Source organism: Suncus etruscus, chromosome 1 (genome assembly GCF_024139225.1).
Source record: "Suncus etruscus isolate mSunEtr1 chromosome 1, mSunEtr1.pri.cur, whole genome shotgun sequence".
NCBI classification, from domain to species: domain Eukaryota; kingdom Metazoa; phylum Chordata; class Mammalia; order Eulipotyphla; family Soricidae; genus Suncus; species Suncus etruscus.
In genome coordinates this window covers 165,684,942-165,702,657 of record NC_064848.1, presented here as the reverse complement: position 1 = coordinate 165,702,657, position 17,716 = coordinate 165,684,942, and the positions used below count along the sequence as shown (strand labels likewise).

Below are 17,716 nucleotides of genomic sequence, written 5' to 3'. Positions count from 1 at the left end.
CCTGGCTGGCTCAAGGGACCAGAGGGCATGCCGGGGGTCGAACCCGGGTCGGCCGCGTGCAAGTCAAACTCTCTACCCATTGTGCTATCTGTCGCTCTGACTCCCAACTTTTCATGGAACTCGAGGGCGCCCCGTTTAGGCCGAGCGAGGGCAAGAAGCGAGGACTCCCCTCTCCCGGCCCGCCGCCCCTTCCCGCCCCTTTTCGCAGTTCCGACGCTCTTTAGGCCGGAGGGGGCAGAGTCTCCTTGGCAGGCGATGAGAGGCAACCCGAACAGAACTGAGTGTCTAGGGTTGGAGCCGGCTAAGTTTCGCGTTTGTCTAGGGAGGCACCGTGGAAACCCCAGGCGGTGCAAGAGGGTTCGAGGACGTACCACAATATATATGTATATATATATGTACGTATATATACAATACTTGCATTATATATATGCATTATGTATATGTATATATGCATGTATATACATATATATGTAGAGAGAGAGGCAGCAACTCCCTCAACGCCTTCTCGAACACACACAAAGCGGCTGCGCTGTCAACTCTCCTTGGGGGCAGCTGGGAGGGCCTAGTCGGCAGAGAGTAGGAAAAACAGCCATGTGGGGTGCGTTGGGGCTCGAGGCTTCTACCGAGAGGCAGGGGCTGGTATGAAGAGCAAGTCTTTGTGATACGAATCTAGTTGAACTCCAGGTGACTTGACTTCCTGGCGCCTGAGTTCTGCAAGAGCTCCCCCAAAAGGATAATGATTAGGTGAGGGTTAGCATCGGTATCAGAGCGGGTCAGGGAAGTTTTATTTTCTGCTCCCATCCCCCGCCCCTCGACAAGTCGCCCACGGGGCCGGAGAGATAGCACGGAGGCAGGGCATTGCATGCCTTGCATGCAGAAGGACGGTGGTTCGAATTCCGGCATCCCATAGGGTCCCCCGAGCCCGCCAGGAGAGATTTCTGAGTGCATAACCTGGAGTAACCCCTGAGTGTCACAAGATGTGGCCCAAACCCTCCCCCAAATAAATAGGGCCGGAGAGATAGCATAGAGATAAGGCATTTGCCTTTCATGCAGAAGGACGGTGGTTCGAATTCCGGCATCCCATAGGGTCCCCCAGTCTGCCAGGAGGAATCCCTGAGCGCTGCCGGTTGTGACCCAAAAATCAAAAACAAAAAAAAGGAAAGAAAGAAGGAAGGAAGGAAAGAAAGAAAAGAAAGAAAGGAAGGAAGGAAAGAAAGAAGAGAGAGAGAGAAAGAGAGAGAGAGAAGTCGCCATGTGGAACGACCGCTTGAAAGACCCCAGAGAGAGCCCAAGGGTCGCTGGCTCTGGCCGAGGCCGGCTGGCGGGCCGAGCTGCTGCTCTGCGAGCCAGGGAAGCGCAGGCCTCGAGGCGCTCACCCGGGACGGGGCGCTCGTGCCCTCGCCTAGAAACCGACCGGGGCTCGGATGACCCGGGAGCCCCACCGGGCTTCATGTGTAACCTGGGAGCGCTCGGGGAGGCAGAACACACACTCCAACCCCAGTGCGCCGTCCCTGGCTCTTGGGCTCCTCGAGCTCCGGCTTTTCCTTCTCTCGCAGGACCAGAATCTCCTGGCCCGCCCGCCCTGGTCACTCGCTCCACCCCTCCCCGGCACCCCAAGAGCTGCCCACTCCCCGCCCGCCCTCCCCCACGCTGGGCCGCTCGGTCCCCCAACTCCTCGGCCGGCGAGCGCGGTCCCACGCCACGGCGAGGGCAGGCTGCCACCTAGCGGCCTCGAGCCGCGACTGCGCCGAAGCGCCGGTGGCGCGAGCGAGGGTCACCCCAGCTGCCCGGTGGACAGACGGGGCCGCCTCCCGCCCAGCCCCCAGGGAGCCGGGAGCGGGGAAGGGGACTGTCACAGGGAGGATTGTGACCCGCGCCCGCCGGGAGCCCGGGATGGGCCGGCGGGAGGCGTGGCAGCCGGTTAGTCAGCAGTTCCCGGGCGGGCCAACAGGTCGCTGCGTGGCCTGGAGAAGTTGCCCGGGGATGCCGCGACCCGGCGGCGCCCGGCCGGGCTCAAGGTCCGAGGCCCGGCTCCGATCCCCCCCGCGGAGCCCGGGGCCCGGAGGACGTGGGCGTGTGACGGGGCCCGCCCAGCGCTGGCCAGCAGGGAGTGGAGGGCGGAGAGCTGTCGCCGTCGCCGTGCCCGCCCAGGCGGGGGAGCCAGCCGGTGGCCCCGGGGACAGTGGGCACGCAGGTTCGCGAGGCCGGACGAGCCCGGCGCGGTCCGCGGGCGGTCGGGAGGCGCCGGCTGCGGGAGCCCGAGTGGCGGCGCCCCCCGGGAGCAGCCCTTCGCGCCCTCGGCGGCCCGGGCCAGGCGGGGCCCCGGAGCCCCCGGGAGAAGGCGCCGGGGAGGCGGGGGCAGCGGCCGGGGCGGGGCCGGGGCCGAGGCCCGCGGGGAGGGGACGGCGCGGGAGGAGCCAAGGGGCCTAGAGGGCTCGGCGAGAGCCCGGAGAGGCGGCCGGCTGCGAGTGGCCCGAGAAGCGCCCGGTCCGCTCCGCTCCGCTCCGCACAGCCCGCCGCGAGGAGGCCGCCGAGGGGACGGACGGGCGGGCGGGAGGCCAGCATGCCCCCGCTCTTGCACCCCGCCTTGCCGCTGCTCCTGGGCGCCACGCTGACCTTCCGGGCGCTGCGGCGCGCGCTCTGCCGGCTGCCCCTGCCCGCGCACGTGCGCGCCGACCCCCTGCGCACCTGGCGCTGGCACAACCTGCTCGTCTCCTTCGCCCACTCCATCGTGTCCGGCATCTGGGCGCTGCTGTGGTGAGTGCAGGACCCAGCCGGCAGGGACGGTGGCTCGGGGGACCCGAGGTCCTTTCTTTCTCTCTCCCTCCCTCTCCCGGCTGGCTGGCTGAAGCGAGCCATCTATCTCACCTGATTCCCAGTTTGGAATGCTGACCAACCACGGGTGGCGGTGGCCCCGGGGCAGAGGGGGGACTCTTGTGGGAAACGGGAGACACCTGGGTGGCCGCCAAGCCCCTCCTCGCTCCCCAGCTAGCCAATCGCGCTCGCCCAGACTCTCCCCCGGGACGGAGTGGGGTCTGGGGAGAAAAGAGGGTCTTTGGGGAAGCTAGGAGTGCCTTGCCTGGCTTCTCGCCTTCCAGTTTATGGCAAACGCCCGAGATGCTGGTGGAGATTGAGATGGCGTGGTCGCTTTCTGGCTACTGGCTTGTTTGCTTCTCCGCAGGTAAGTGTTTACTGAGAAAACAGATTTGTGGGATGGGGGTACGACCTTCTCCTACTGTGCCTTTCCTGACCTCTCCCCACTACCACCTGGCAGGCTACTTCATTCACGATACAGTGGACATTGTGGTTAGTCACCAGGCGCGAGCTTCTTGGGAATATCTGGTCCATCATGTCATGGTAAGCAGCTGCTAGCAGCCTAGTAGTGAGCTGACTTTCGAGCCTGCTGTGCACACGCGTGGGGTGGGGTCACGAAGCACTTATATCTAAACCCAGTTCAACACTTCCTCACCCAGCCATAGTTGCTGCTTTGGGCTACCTGATTGAGGCCACTAATGACCTAATTTAGATCACCTCAGACTGAAGACCCCACCACAACCTGTAGGCAGGGGGGAAAATAACCAAGTAAACTATTTTTAGAAGATAATTTTTTGGCCCTGTTCTAGTGGGAGTAGGTGGTGATCCAACAACTTTCAAGTCCCATTGTTTGGATTAAATGTGTCTCAACTGTTTCCTAGGCCATGGGTGCCTTCTTTTCAGGCATCTTTTGGAAACGCTTTGTTGGTGGGGGCGTCTTAACACTGCTAGTGGAGGTCAGCAACATCTTCCTCACCATCCGCATGATGATGAAAATCAACAATGCCCAGGACCACATCCTTTATCGGGTCAACAAGTATGTCAACTTGGTCATGTACTTTCTCTTCCGCCTGGCTCCTCAGGCCTACCTTACCCATTTCTTCCTGGGTTATGCCGGCCAGAAGACACTGGGTACCTTTCTCTTGGGTATTCTGCTAATGCTGGATGTCATGATCCTCATCTACTTTTCCCGCCTCCTCCGCTCTGACTTCTGTCCTCAACGCACCCACAACCAGCAACACAAAGACAAGTTCCTAACTGAGTGAGGTAGTGCCTGAGATTGGATATGTGGCAAGGACAGCTGAGCCCACTCTACTCGAACTGAGATGAGACTTGGCCCCAAGCCCAGGGCCTGCCTTCCACCTTTCAAGCCTGCACCCATCATTGAAAACACTAATTAATGAAAGCACTCCTCTGAAGTCCTTGTCCTTTCTTGGGCAAGGGGTGAGGTAAGCAGACAGGTCAGACCGGATAGATGGGTGTGGGGACTAGGTGCTACTCAAAACTAGCCAATCCACACTACCCTGAAATGTATGCTAATTAACTGGATATTGGGGCCACAAAAATATAGTTCAAGGAACCATGGGCCCAATCCAGCATTACCCCAAAAACCAGTGGAAGCAACATGTGTTGGTTTTCATAAGCCTGGGATAAAGTTTTTTTTTTTATTGGGCCACACCTGACTACGTGCCTAGAAATCGCTCCTGACTCGGGGGACATGGGATGCCGGAGATTGAACCCAGGTCCATCCTGGGTCAGCTGCATGCAAGGCAAATGCCCTGGGATAGTTTTATGAATTCTCGAGAATTTAAATTGGAGACAACATTCTGACTGGTTAAGTATGAAAAATCCCACCCCAAACCCTGTTACTTAGGTGTGCGTATACCACAGGATGTTCCCCAAGATTGACTAGAAAAACCACAAGGGAGGACAGAACAATAGTGCAAGTGGCCCAGATTCAATCCCTGCCATCGCATATCAACCAAGATGGCTGGGAATTCTTAAGTGCAGAACAAGAAGCAATCCCATAGCACCAGAGGTCATGCCCCCCACATAAAAGGAATTCACACCAAACATTTAGAGTGGGGGGAATAATTTGTATTTTGGATTAGCCAGCTGGACTGTTTAGATGATCCCAATCTGAAAAACAAAAAGGAGCTTTTGTTACTGGGGCTGAGATAAATGTGAGAATTTATGTGAGCTGGAATGTCATGGTAATGAGGACATGTGATAAGGACCAGAGAGTTAAGACTGAGCAACACCAGTATGTATGCCAGAAGTGGGTGGGTGGGGTGGTGGGCAGTAAGGCGTTTGTAGCAAAGAAAGCTTACCTTATTGGCAACATCCAAGGCATCATAGTCAGGAGCCAGCCGAACATATGCTTTCTTCTCTCCATCAGGTCTGTGTAGAAAAAGAAACCTTAAGTCTAAACTATACTCACTGACCCCACAGCCTTGCCCCCATTCCTAACTGAAGCGCATCAGTGGTTCCTTTGTCGATGTCATTCTTTTCCAAAGTTATTTTTCCATCACTTGCGCAAAGATAAGTCACAAGACTATTTGTAATTCTAGGGATGGAACCCACAACCTATACGTGCAAAGCATGTATTCTCCAGGCCAATGTCAGTTATTTATTAATAGGAAATACCACAGGTTGGTGTTTTGAAGACACACCAGGCTATGCTCAGGATTTGGGGGACCATATGGGATGCCAGGGACCAAAACTGGATCAGCCATGTACAAGGCAAGTTTCCTACCCACTATACTATCACTCCAGCCCACCACAAAGGTATTTTTCAAGGTAGAGAATTGAAAATGATTAATTGCTTAACATGTTGACATCCCAGCACTGCAATTTGAGCTTACCATATTTAATAATTTCTTCCCAATAAGCAACTTAATAAATGTATTAGTTGGGGCCACAAAGTAGTGGATAAAGCATGATGAGTTCGATCCCCAGCACGTGTATGGCTCCCCTGAACACCTCTCGGGGATGTGTGTGCATTCTTGGGTTGGCCCAAACCCCCCAAAAATTATCAGTAAGAAACAAATTTCAACTACACAAGCTTTGTTATGCCAGGTCATTTTACAAATTACTTTATAGCCTATACAATGTGAGCCCGAGACTATGTGCCAATGTCAACCTGTTAAACCAAATCTTAATCAAGTTTTGTGATACTTCAAAGAAGCATCAAATTTCAAAACCATCCACATTTCCTGGTGCCCCACTTACCTAATCAGGGTGTTGACCTTGGCCACATCAATGTCATAGAGCTTCTTCACAGCCTGTTTAATCTGGTGTTTGTTGGCTTTGACATCCACAATGAACACGAGTGTGTTGTTATCTTCTATCTTCTTCATGGCCGACTCAGTGGTCAGAGGGAATTTGATGATGGCATAATGGTCAAGCCTGTGGAATAAGGAAAATGAGGTCAGCTACTCTTGTCCCAAAAGAAATGCCTTATTCTCAAGAGAAGGATGCCATGAGAAACCAGCTGCATCAGACAATGAGTTAGCAATCAGGTTTTCAGACTTTGGTCGCTTAACAATGTCATCATCTGCACCCTGAAACCAGGGACCTGGAGCCTCAGCTTGGGGTCGGGCAGAACAGAACCCATTCATTTCAAAACTTTCACCCTTTAAACAATCAATTTCCCTTTAACATCAACCTTTCTTGGCCACACCTAGTGATGCTAGGGAGTTATTCATTCATGGTGCCATTCTCAGGAATCATTCATAGTGGGCTTGGGGGAACATCTGGGATGCTGGGGAGCATCCCAGATGTACATATGCCATACCCACTGTACTATCACTCCTGCTCCCAACATCAAGTTTTTCAAAGGACAAAACTTGGAAACAATATGAAATGAGATGTTAAACAGCTTACCCCAAAAGCACAAAGCTCTTGAAACTCAGGCTACTGTTGACTTAAAAGTCCATCAATATGGGGCCGGGGAGATAGCATGGAGGTAAGGCGTTTGCCTTTCATGCAGGTCATTGGTTCAAATCCCAGCATCCCATACGGTCCCCTGAACCTTCCAGGAGAGATTTCTGAGCTGGAGCCAGGAGTAACCCCCTGAGTGCTAAGCGCTGCTGGGTGTGACCCAAAAACCAAAAAGGAAAAAAAAGTCCATCAACTCTTGGGCATTCCTTGTTTAATGCTCAAATGTATAGTATCTTCTCAATCATCCTCATTCCCAGTCCATACTATGATGTAAAGCTTTAATGCTTTTCTTCATATACCAACTATTTTTGAGAAAGCAGTAAGTCCAGACAGCCACTGGAGGCAACTATTACCACTGCCATGACTAGCTAGTATTATGGTTTTTTTTTTTTTTGTATGTGGGGCCACATACAAGCAGTGATCTGGGCTTACTATGCACCCTGCCCATAGGGATCAATCCTGGTGGGCTTGGGATGCCAAGGAACAAAACAGCTCAATTGTGTGCAAGGTAGGCTCCCTACCTGCTATACTGTCACTCCAGCTGAACTCCCAATTGTTTGACAACTACATCCTCAAGTTCTCTAACTTTCTGCTTATTTACCCCAATGGTTTAAAATTTTCGGGGAGGGAGCTGGAGCGCTTGTAGAGCAGGCAGAGCACACAGTTACCCAGCATCCATAAATCCCCCCCAAAAGAAATCACCCTCTTCTCTACATATCCCCATCATTAAAAGCTATACCTAAGTCTAATATTCAAGACAACAGACAACTCTAAACTTAGTTTATATCCCCAAGAAAATTAAGCATAAAACCTCCATCAGCCTGAAAAAACTTATTAACCTTTACAGCTACTTATTTTGGTTTGACAGGACCTTGAAATACCTGTATTGGCAATTCCTGCCAATACTTTGAAGGAAAAAAAAAGGTAAAAGGTTCCTTGTGTTTTTTTTTTCCCCTTCCTCATGTGTTCTTAAATACCCTGTGTTGGATTCCCAGGACAAGGCCTTCTCCAATCCCCAGTGTTAGGTACAGCAATATGGTTTTTTGAGCCACACCCAGCCATGCTCAGGGGTTACTCCTGGCTCTGCACTCAGGAATTAGAATCACTCCTGGTGTTACTCGAGGCAGCGTGAGACGCTGGGAATCAAACCCGAGTCGAGTGACAGTGCAGAGCACGCGCCTTACCCGTTGTACCTTCGCTCCAGCCCACACCATGTTTGAGAACCCAAGATCTAGGCGTCTGTGTAGACGTGATCAAGAACGAATTCTTCATCAGGATGCGGCAATACTGACTTGTTTCTCCTAGGGGCGCTCTTCCGAGGATATTTGGGTTGCCTTCGCAGCCTCAGAGTTTTGGGTCTTCGGAAGGTGGGTGATGTTCGGATCTTCTTCTTTTTGTGGCTGTGAACACCTTTCAGGACGGCTTTCTTAGCCTTCAAAGCTTTAGCTTTGGCTTCAGCTTTGGGAGGTGCAGGAGCTGAGAAGGAAAAGGACTTTTAAGATTGCAGGAGAAAGAAACCGATCTTGTCTGCCCCCCTAGACAAGCGTGCATCAGTGGTTCCTTTGGAAACATCACCAGTCTCAGGATATTAAATATTTTTCCATCATGTGCACGGCACGGGAAGAGCCTAGCGTAATTAAAAAGCTAACTCCCATCTAGCATTATAAAGCAGAACATCTTAGGGAGTCTTCGTGGCCGGCTGAGTCAGCTCCAGCATTCCCCGGCGCTTGATGCCGGTTGGGCTGGCCCGCTTAACCCGGGCTAAGATCATGGCAGCCCGGGCCATGTGGCCGGGCCCACGCGCTCCGCGGAGTGGCCAAATTCCGCGGAGCTGCCTCGGAGCTGCCACCGCGGACTAGTTAAGCACAAATACTGCCGACTCAGTCTGCTACTCTGAGGGACTCCCTAAACCAGCAGTTAAGAAGACCCCAGACACGGCACATACCTTCCTTCTTGGCCTTCGGCGCCATCTTCGTAGAAAGGGTTTCCGAAGTCTGTTCCCACGGGCTTATAGCGCCGACGCGACCCTAAAGTCTCGCGATGTTTCCTGCGAAGAGCTGATTGGGTCATCGGACGGCGCAACGCACGCCGGGAATGCTAGTTCGGTTTGCTTTCCCGAGTGAGACGAGGCATGCGCACCACGCCTCTCGTGAGGTACCAAAGGTTCTTGGGAGTTGTAGTTTCTGGGGGACACGTGTATAGCTGCTGAGGTGGATGCTATAGCCAAGCGCTGTTCAGGTCTCCGGTCCTGAGCGCTCCGCACCTTGAACGACTGACTTCCTATCTCAGGAAAGAAGGTTGCACACATTGACACTTAAAGCTTTAATAGGTTAATGCAAGGAGAGTGAGGTAAAGTTCTAGAAAGTTTGATAAATCCTGAGAACATCTGTGAAAGTGAGAGATTGCTAGAAGGGAGTAAGTAAGAGTGACTGATGTGGCGCTAGAGGTCAGGTGTGTGTCTTGCAAGCGCTAGCCAAGGAAGGACCGCGGTTCGATTCCCCGGCGTCCCATATGGTCCCCCAAGCCAGGGGCGACTTCTGAGCGCATAACCAGGAGTAACCCCTGAGCGTCAAACGGTGTGGCCCGAAAAAAAAAAAGAAGAAAAAAGAAAAGAAAGAAAATGGCAAAGTGTCCGAGGGACCAGAGGGGAGGGCTCACATCTGCCTATCTGATGCAGATTTCATGCTTTACCTACTAGTCTTGAGGACAGACACCAAGTCGTCTACACCCTGCGCACAGATATCTTTTTTAGTATTCGCTATTTCAGGTAATGCTTCACTCTGACAGCAGCAAGCTGTCTTGAGTAACTCAGTGCTCAGTTTCTCTGAGGGTCTGTGTCCATACCCCACCACTGGCTTTCAGTCTTTGCTCTCCCCTTAGTCAACCAGATTTCCTATTTGAAGATGACATTTGTCCTCTGTTGTGCAGAGCTGCAAGTCGTCCTGGGGAAGAACGTTCCCTGGGTTAAGCCTGGTTAAACCTGGGCCCAATGGGGACAGAGAAGAATACCTCTATTTAAGGGGAGTCTAGTTAGCCCCAAAGTGCTAACCTCCTGGAAAGGGAGAGCCGGGCCCTCTCCCAACCTTTCTCCTCCACTGATGGAGGCTGCTCGGTCTTAGCCTCCCCTTCCCCAGGCCCTGCAGCAGACTGGGCAGGGAACGTCTCTCCCGCGGTGGGCATCCCTTCCCCTCCGCCCGCCACCTCCCCTCTCCCAGACTCCAAGGGCGAGCGGGGGCAGAGTCTGTGAGTCAGGATCTTGGCCTGGAGTCGAGGCGCGAAGCGCCGCCTCTCTTTGGGCCCCTGCTCTCCCCCTTTCCCCTCCCAGTGGGATCCAGGCGCAGCCCAGATGCTGCGAGCGAAGCCCCGATTCCCCTTCGCGCAGGCGGCGGGGTCAGGGTCCCGGGGAGGCGCCGGGGGAGCGGCCTAGGGGCTTCGCCTCTGGGCAGGGTCCAGCCGGGCCAGGAGGCCATCCAGGTGCGGGGTGAGTGAGGCTGGTGCAGGGGAGCTGGAGAGGAGCCCGGGGGAGGAAAGGGGGAAGCCGGGGCGGGGGGGGGGGGAGGCCCTTCTCCAGGAATTTCCGGGGATCAAGTTACGGAGCTGGCGGTGGGTGCGGCGGGTGGACCAGTCCAGCAGCCCGCCGCCCGCAGGCCTCGCGGCGCCGTCCGGCCACTCTGACCCCGGTGGCGGGGCCGCCCCGCGCCCCCGGGCCGCTCTGTGATGGTCGGGCCGCCTCCAGCTCGGGCGGTCGTCGGGGCTCCGCGGCCCCGGGTCATCGTGGGCACGGTCCGGCCCCGCGTTATCGTGGGTTCTGCGCGGGCCCGGCCCCCACCCGACGAGCCTCCCCGTGCCCCTCTGGAGGCCGAGGAACCGCCCCGGCCCCGAGTGATCTTCGGGACGCCCCGGGCCCGGGTGATCGTGGGCTCGCCCCGGCCGCGGGTGATCGTGTCCTCGCCGTGGCCCGCAGTGGTCGTCGCGTCCCCGAGGCCGCGGGCTCCCGAAGGCTCGCCGTGGCCCCGAGTGATCGTCGGGACGCCTCGGTCGCGGGTGATCGTCGGGTCTCCGCGGACGCGGGTCGCCGGGGCGAGTCGGGGCTCCCCACCCTCCCCGGGCGCCTCGCAAGGCCCAGGCGGCGGGCACGATGAACCTCCTGGCGCCGGTGCGGAGGGACCGCGTCCTGGCCGAGCTGCCCCAGGTAGGCTCCAGGGCCACGTCGGGCTCAGGCGCCGGCGGCGGGCGTGGGCGGAGGAGGCGGCTCCGTGGCTCGGAGGATCGGCCCGGCCCTGCCTCCCAGCTAGGCCGACTGCTTCTGGGAGGTCCGCTCCGCTCCCTCGGGTGGCACCCCTCGCCCGCGGCTGCCTGCCTGCCTGCCTGCCTGCTGGCGGGCCCCGAGCCAGGAGTGGGTGAGCCCGTTGTCTTTCCTGCCTCGCAGTGCCAGAAGAGGGAGGCCGCTCTGCACGTGCACAAAGACTTCCATCCCCGAGTCACTTGCGCCTGCCAGGAGCACCGGACAGGCACCGTGGGGTGAGTTGGCGACACCCCAACATCCACCCAAAGAAAGGAAGGAAAGCTGAAACCACCACCACTCGAGGCTCCATTTCCACAGTCTCCAATTTTGATTTTTTTCTTATTTTTGGTTTTTGGGTCACACCCGGCGGTGTTCAGGGGTTACTCCTGGCTCTTGTGCTGAGAAGTCACTCCTGCTTGGCACGGGGGATCATATGGGATGCCAGGATTCGAACCACCGTCCATCCTGGATCTGCTTTGTGCAAGGCAAAACACCTTACCGCTGTGCTATCTCCCCGGCCGCTAGCTCCGATTTTCAACCTTGCTTTTGTCCCGTTTCTGGGCTTTAACAGCATCTCTCCTGGCGGATCACGGCATTAGCTCCAGGCACTGAAGGTGTGTCCACGGCATGCAGGGCCAGTTCCCTGCCTACTATTCTATCTCCCCAACCCCTCCTCCCCACTTTTTATTCCTCTGTATATTTGCAACAGAATTGTGATAAGCCCTAGGAGAAAAGATGGGATAAAAAAAGAAGTGGTACCAAAAACTAGACAACATGCTTTGCTTGTCTTGAGACCCAAGTTCCATCCCTGACACATGGTCCCCAAGCACTACTGGGACTGATCCCCGTTTCCAAAAAGCAAAAACAGTAACATTATTAACAGTGGCCACCATTAGTTGAGCATTTGTATTCTGGTAATATATATTGTCATTTGGGAGATCGAGTGATCAGCCATACCTGGCCGTGTGCAAGGCTTATTGGCTGGATAGGTTAGGGATTGAAACAGGTTTGATTGGCTGTGTGCGAGGCAAGCACCTTACCTCCTTGTGCTATCTTACCAGGCACAACTCTCTCTTTCTGGAAAACATCAGCTCCCTATAGAACAATCAGATTTGGGGAAGAAGGGAGAAAGATTGAGGGGAGAGGGATACTATATACTAAGTTTCAACTAAGTTGGTTGATGTTGAAGATGAAACTCAGGCAAGTAACTTGTACAAAGTCACACAACTAATACATATAAGAGCTGGGATTCAAATTCATGTTTCTGACACTGAAGCATCAAACATTCCTCCCTAGCACATCTATCCAGGAAAGCTGTCTGGGAACCTGGTGTTTATAAGTAACCCCAACCTGGGTACATCTGACTTTCTGTAAACAGAAAAAAAAAAAAAAAAAGATGGAAGTGACTGGAGAGAGCTCAAAGGGCTGAGTGCATGGTTTATTTGTTTTTGCCCAAAGATACTGAAGAGTTACTCCTGTCTTTGCACTTAGGGATCACTTTTGGTGTACATGAGGGACCAAAGGGGTGCCAGGGATTAAACCTGGGTCAACTTCATGCAAGGCAAGTGCCCTACATGCTGTACTACGGCCTCATGAATGCATGTTTTGCAACCAGGAGACCAGGGTTTGATCCCTAGCACTTCATGATCTTTCAGCACTGCCAGGAGCAATTCCTGAGCTCAAAGCATGGTTTGTGATGCCTACCACGTTCCCCAAAAAAGCATCAAACTCAGGTGAATAAGTTGGTGTCTACTTCTTTTTTTTTTTTTTTTTTTTTTTTTTTTGGTTTTTGGGTCACACCTGGCAGTGCTCTGGGGTTATTCCTGGCTCCAGGCTCAGAAATTGCTCCTGGCAGGCACAGGGGACCATATGGGGCGCCGGGATTCGAACCGATGACCTCCTGCATGAAAGGCAAACGCCTTACCTCCATGCTATCTCTCCGGCCCCTGGTGTCTACTTCTTACCCACTAGTGTTCAGTGGTTTTTTTGTTTTGAGCCACACCCAGCAGTACACAGGGCTTACTCCTGGTTCTGCACTCAAGGATCCCTAATGGAAGTACTTGGGGGCTCAAATTCCTGTCAGCTTTATGTAAGGCCTTACTCCTGTACTCTCTCTCTCTCTGGTCCCATCCAGCAGATTTAAGATTTCCAAGGTGATTGTGGTGGGGGACCTGTCTGTGGGGAAGACGTGTCTCATTAATAGGTAAGGGCATGCTGGAGCTGAACTGGATGGGCCTGGGCAAAGGAGGGGCCAGACTTTGGCTGGTGGACAGCATTCAGGAGCAGAGCATGTGTACCCCTCAGGTTCTGCAAGGACACCTTTGATAAGAATTACAAGGCCACCATTGGCGTGGACTTCGAAATGGAACGATTTGAGGTGTTAGGGGTCCCCTTCAGCCTGCAGCTGTGAGTTGTTCTTCTCCCTTCCAGCTATTCCTCCTCCCTGCCATGATGCCCCCTCAGCCCTGCCTCCTCACAGCACCTGTGTTTCACCCCCCTTTCCTCCCAGTTGGGATACCGCTGGCCAGGAGAGGTTCAAATGCATTGCATCAACCTACTACCGAGGAGCTCAAGGTAAGGGGGTGGGTAAAGGGGCCCACTTGGTTTCAAATCTCGGGCTTTGGGTGTGAAGTGTGACAATGAGCTAGTTATGTCAACACTAGATCTCATCTGTCTTCCAGCTGTCATTATTGTCTTCAACCTAAATGATGTGGCTTCTTTGGAACATACCAAGTAGGTATCCTGATGTAGCCTGGGGAATCTGGGAAGAACAGCTGTCAGAGAAGAGGCTTATTCTTGGGCATAGCAGGAAGACTAATTTTCAGAGGGAGAGAGGGTGCGTCTAGCTCACTGTGTGAGTGGAGAAGCCTCGCCAGCTCCTAATCCTCACTATCCATATTCTTTGGCAGGCAGTGGCTGGCAGATGCCCTTAAGGAGAACGACCCCTCCAGTGTGCTGCTTTTTCTTGTGGGTTCCAAGAAGGACCTGAGTGTGAGTGTGCCAGTGGAGGGGCTGCCCCACTGCCTGAGGGGAATCTTCTGCCAATGACTCTGACTGTCCCACAGACTCCTGCTCAGTATGTGCTAATGGAGAAAGATGCCCTTCGTGTAGCCCAGGAGATGAAGGCGGAGTACTGGGCAGTCTCATCTCTCACTGGTAAGTCAGAGGCTTCAAGCCTGGCCATGGTAGCTCTTTTTTTTGCGGGGGGGGGGGGGGCACACCCAACGGGGCTCAAGGATACTCCTGGCTCTGCTCTCAGAAATGGCTCCTGGCTTGGGGGACCATATGGGATGCTCGGGGGACCATATAGATGAACCCAGGTGTGTCCTAGGTCGAACCTGTGCAAGGCAAATGCTCTACCACTGTGCTGCCACTCCAGCCTGCTATGGTAGTTCTTTTTTTTTTTTGTTTTTGTTTTTGTTTTTGGGCCACACCCGGTGACGCTCAGGGGTTACTTCTAGCTATGCGCTCAGAAGTAGCTTCTGGCTTGGGGGACCATATGGGACGCCGGGGGATCAAGCTGCGGGCCGTCCTAGGCTAGTGCTGGCAAGGCAGACACCTTACCTCTAGAGCCACCACGCTGGCCACACCATGGTATTTCTTGCTGCCTATTTCTTCTCCCTTCAGCTTGCTAGGGACCCAAAGTTGAAACTACCCATGACCACCTGTCTGTTCTTTGACAGGTGAAAATGTTCGGGAATTCTTCTTCCGTGTTGCGGCACTGACCTTTGAAGCGAATGTGCTGGCTGAGCTAGAAAAATCAGGAGCCCGGCGCATCGCAGATGTTGTCCGTGAGTGCTTGCCTGGACAAGGGTAGTGGAGAACATTAGGGCATCTGTGATGCTCACTTCCACATATTTCCTACCTTTGTCTGCAGGCATCAACAGTGATGACAGCAACCTCTATCTAACTGCCAGCAAGAAGAAACCCACCTGTTGCCACTGAGACAGGAGGGGACTATCCAGAGACCCATCCAACCCTGGTCTTAGCACTGACTCAGTTTTCAGACCAAAGAGCTGCCCCTCAGTGACCAGTACTCAGGGGGGTATTGGGACCATACTAGTCACTTCCTGCCTTAAGGCATCATGCCAAAACTTTGATGGCGCCCCCTTTTCTAGGGCTTTTCAGGCTTCCTAGCAATGGGAAGCAACCTGGTGACTTTGCTCAGCCTCCTGGGCCTTTTAGATATGAGAATACCTGAGGATTCTAGCCTCACATTGTGCCTTATGCATTAAAATCTATTATTCACAATTTGGGGCTCATGTCTTTTGTTGGAGGCGAGGGATGTGATTGTCCTGGTCAAATATTGGTCTTGGGGGCTGGAATGATAGAACAATAGTAGGATATTTGCCTTGTATGCAAACACTGTCAGGTGTGGCCCAAAAACCAACAAAACAAAACAAAACAAAAAACCACCAAACTATTGGTCCCTGGACTCTTGCTTACTAAGTGCTAACAGACCAAGTTGGGGGTGGGGTGGAGCTGGAGCTATACTTATTAGATAATTGGGTTGGGTTCCTACCTTAAATTTCTACCGTTGGGCCCGGAGAGATAGCATAACGGCGTTTGCCTTGCAAGCAGCCAATCCAGGACCAAAGGTGGTTGGTTTGAATCCTGGTGTCCCATATGGTTCCCCGTGCCTGCCAGGAGCTATTTCTGAGTAGACAGCCAGGAGTAACCCCTGAGCACTGCCGGGTGTGGCCCAAAAACAAAAAAAAAAAACAACAATTTTTTTTTACCGTTAGGGGCTGGAGAGATAGCATGGAGGTAAGGCGTTTGCCTTTCATGCAGGTCATCAGTTCGAATCCCAGCGTCCCATATGGTCCCCTGTGCCTGCCAGGAGCAATTTCTGAGCCTGGAGCCAGGAATAACCCTGAGCACTGCCGGGTGTGACTCAAAAACCACACACACACAAAAATTTCTACCGTTAGGGCCAGATCAATAGTAAGGGTGTTTGTCTTGCATGGATTCAACCTGGTTCAATCCCCAGCACCCATTTGTTCCCTGAACCAGCCAGAAGTGATCCCTGAATACAGAGCCAGGATAAATCCAGAACACCACTGAGTGTGACCCCCAAACAAAATAAATCAAAATGTAAAATTATAAGTAGTTCTTTTTTTTTTTAAAAAAAAGTTCTTTTTTCTTTTATTTGATTTTTTGTTTTGTTTTGTTTTGGGGTTATACCCGGCAGCTGTGCTTAAAGGTTGCTCAGGGTTTACTCCTTGTTCTGTGCCTAGGAATTATTCTTGGCAGGCTTAGGGACTATATGGAATGCCGTGGATGGAACCCGGGTCAGTTGAGTATAAAGCAAACAAACACCCTACCTGCTGTGCTATCACTCTAGCCTCAAATAGTTCTATTTTTATATGTTAAAACATGATTAAAATAAGAACTAGATAGCACAATAAGCCAAGTGCATATTTTGCATACAGAAGGTCTGATTCAGTCCCAAGCAAAGCATGGTCTTAGAGGACACTACTCTGAGAAACCTAAAAGCAGTGCCAAATGTAGTCCAAAACTATACATGTAGGGCCGTAGAGTTAGTACAGTAAGCAGAATGCTTGCCTTGCACAGAGATGACCCAAGTTTTATCCACCGTATTCAATAGGTCCCTGAATTTGCCAGGAGGGATTCCTGAATGCAGAGCCCTGTTGATGTGGTCAAACAAAAACAACACACATACTAAAAAATGTGAGACTTTGATGTAGGATATGCACAGAAACCAGAATCTCTAACTACAGAAACCTGACACCAACAATAGCAATTGTACAAAAAAATTTTACTGGGACCACAGAGGATAATTCGGGTAGGACAACCTAGTATGCCTAGAGCCCAAAGTTGGTAAGGCTTTTTCTATTTCCCCCATATATATTTTTTAATTTTTTTCCATATTTTTCTTTAAAATATGGAATGCTTCACGAATTTGCGTGTCATCCTTGTGCAGGGGCCATGCTAATCTTCTCTGTATTGTTCCAATTTTAGTATATGTGCTGCCGAAGCGAGCACCTATTTCCCCCATATTTTGTTGGGCCTAAGCAAACAATTAGGGCCCGGAGAGATAGCACAGTGGCGTTTGCCTTGCAAGCAGCCAATCCAGGACCAAAGGTGGTTGGTTCGAATCCCGGTGTCCCATATGGTCCCCCGTGCCTGCCAGGAGCTATTTCTGAGCAGACAGCCAGGAGTAACCCCTGAGCAATGCTGGGTGTGGCCCCAAAACCAAAAAAAAGCAAACAATTACCAGTCTCACACCCTTTTTTGGGGGGGGGGGCCACACCCAGTGATGCTTGGGTTACTCCTGGCTCAGAAATCGCTCCTGGCTTGGGGGACCATTTGGGATTCTGGGGGTGTCGAACCAAGGTCCATCTAGGCTAGTGGGGCAAGGCAGACACTTTACCGCTTGTGCCACCACTCTGACCCCTCTCGCACCTTTTTTTTTTTTAACTGTATTTAACTCATCCTTAAAAAAATTAAATTTATTTAAGGAAAATGCATCACATAGTTGACATAACTGATCATAATACATTTGTTCAAGATGACCAAAAGCAAAGTTATTTAAAAAAATAGAAAATAGAGGAGGCCAGAGAGATAGCATGGAAGTAAGGCATTTGCCTTTCATGCTGAAGGATGTTGGTTCGAATCCTAGCATTCCATATGGTCCCCCGTGCTTGCCAGGGG

The 17,716-nt window shown here is 52.8% G+C and overlaps 3 protein-coding genes and 4 non-coding genes across 10 annotated transcripts in view; 2 read left to right on the top strand and 5 right to left on the bottom strand.

The window, feature by feature from the left end:
* RPL23A (ribosomal protein L23a) overlaps positions 1-8,748 on the bottom strand; it is a 130,740-nt gene extending 121,992 nt beyond the window's left edge. The window contains exons 1-5 of one of the 2 annotated variants that reach the window (XM_049772741.1): positions 8,702-8,748; positions 8,049-8,232; positions 6,046-6,222; positions 5,145-5,214; positions 4,900-4,953 (exon numbers count right to left, since the gene is read on the bottom strand). In XM_049772741.1, coding sequence (XP_049628698.1) covers positions 4,939-4,953; positions 5,145-5,214; positions 6,046-6,222; positions 8,049-8,232; positions 8,702-8,726 — 471 coding nt within the window. In that variant the 5' untranslated portion in view covers positions 8,727-8,748 and the 3' untranslated portion in view covers positions 4,900-4,938. Of the gene's footprint in view, positions 1-4,898; positions 4,954-5,144; positions 5,215-6,045; positions 6,223-8,048; positions 8,233-8,701 lie in introns of those variants that run through there. The other variant, XM_049772740.1, reaches the window with a different exon arrangement.
* Positions 2,455-4,213, top strand: TLCD1 (TLC domain containing 1). Its single transcript, XM_049772593.1, has 4 exons — positions 2,455-2,757; positions 3,099-3,181; positions 3,275-3,357; positions 3,696-4,213. The coding sequence occupies exons 1-4, from the start codon at positions 2,564-2,566 to the stop codon at positions 4,077-4,079; spliced, it is 744 nt and encodes a 247-aa protein (XP_049628550.1). The 5' UTR covers positions 2,455-2,563; the 3' UTR covers positions 4,080-4,213.
* LOC126030352 (small nucleolar RNA SNORD42) lies at positions 5,289-5,351 on the bottom strand. Its single transcript, XR_007503108.1, has one exon. It is a non-coding gene; the product is annotated as a small nucleolar RNA SNORD42 (small nucleolar RNA).
* On the bottom strand, positions 6,307-6,377 carry LOC126030512 (small nucleolar RNA Z17). Its single transcript, XR_007503127.1, has one exon. It is a non-coding gene; the product is annotated as a small nucleolar RNA Z17 (small nucleolar RNA).
* LOC126030344 (small nucleolar RNA SNORD42) lies at positions 8,302-8,369 on the bottom strand. The gene has a single exon (XR_007503107.1). It is a non-coding gene; the product is annotated as a small nucleolar RNA SNORD42 (small nucleolar RNA).
* A 2,015-nt stretch (positions 8,749-10,763) lies between the features above and the next one.
* Positions 10,764-15,292, top strand: RAB34 (RAB34, member RAS oncogene family). Of its 3 annotated transcripts, none has more exons than XM_049772569.1 (10): positions 10,764-10,948; positions 11,186-11,277; positions 13,179-13,244; positions 13,346-13,447; positions 13,551-13,615; positions 13,723-13,774; positions 13,951-14,032; positions 14,107-14,197; positions 14,725-14,832; positions 14,919-15,292. In XM_049772569.1, exons 1-10 carry the CDS (start codon positions 10,895-10,897, stop codon positions 14,984-14,986), a joined length of 780 nt encoding a protein of 259 aa, XP_049628526.1. In that variant the 5' UTR covers positions 10,764-10,894; the 3' UTR covers positions 14,987-15,292. The 3 variants fall into 3 exon arrangements, with proteins under 3 accessions (XP_049628526.1, XP_049628521.1, XP_049628532.1); XM_049772564.1 differs by having other exon boundaries at positions 13,176-13,244; XM_049772575.1 differs by lacking the exon at positions 13,179-13,244.
* Positions 15,293-16,940: 1,648 nt separating this feature from the next.
* Positions 16,941-17,047, bottom strand: LOC125996001 (U6 spliceosomal RNA). Its single transcript, XR_007491198.1, has one exon. It is a non-coding gene; the product is annotated as a U6 spliceosomal RNA (small nuclear RNA).
* Positions 17,048-17,716: the final 669 nt, after the last annotated feature.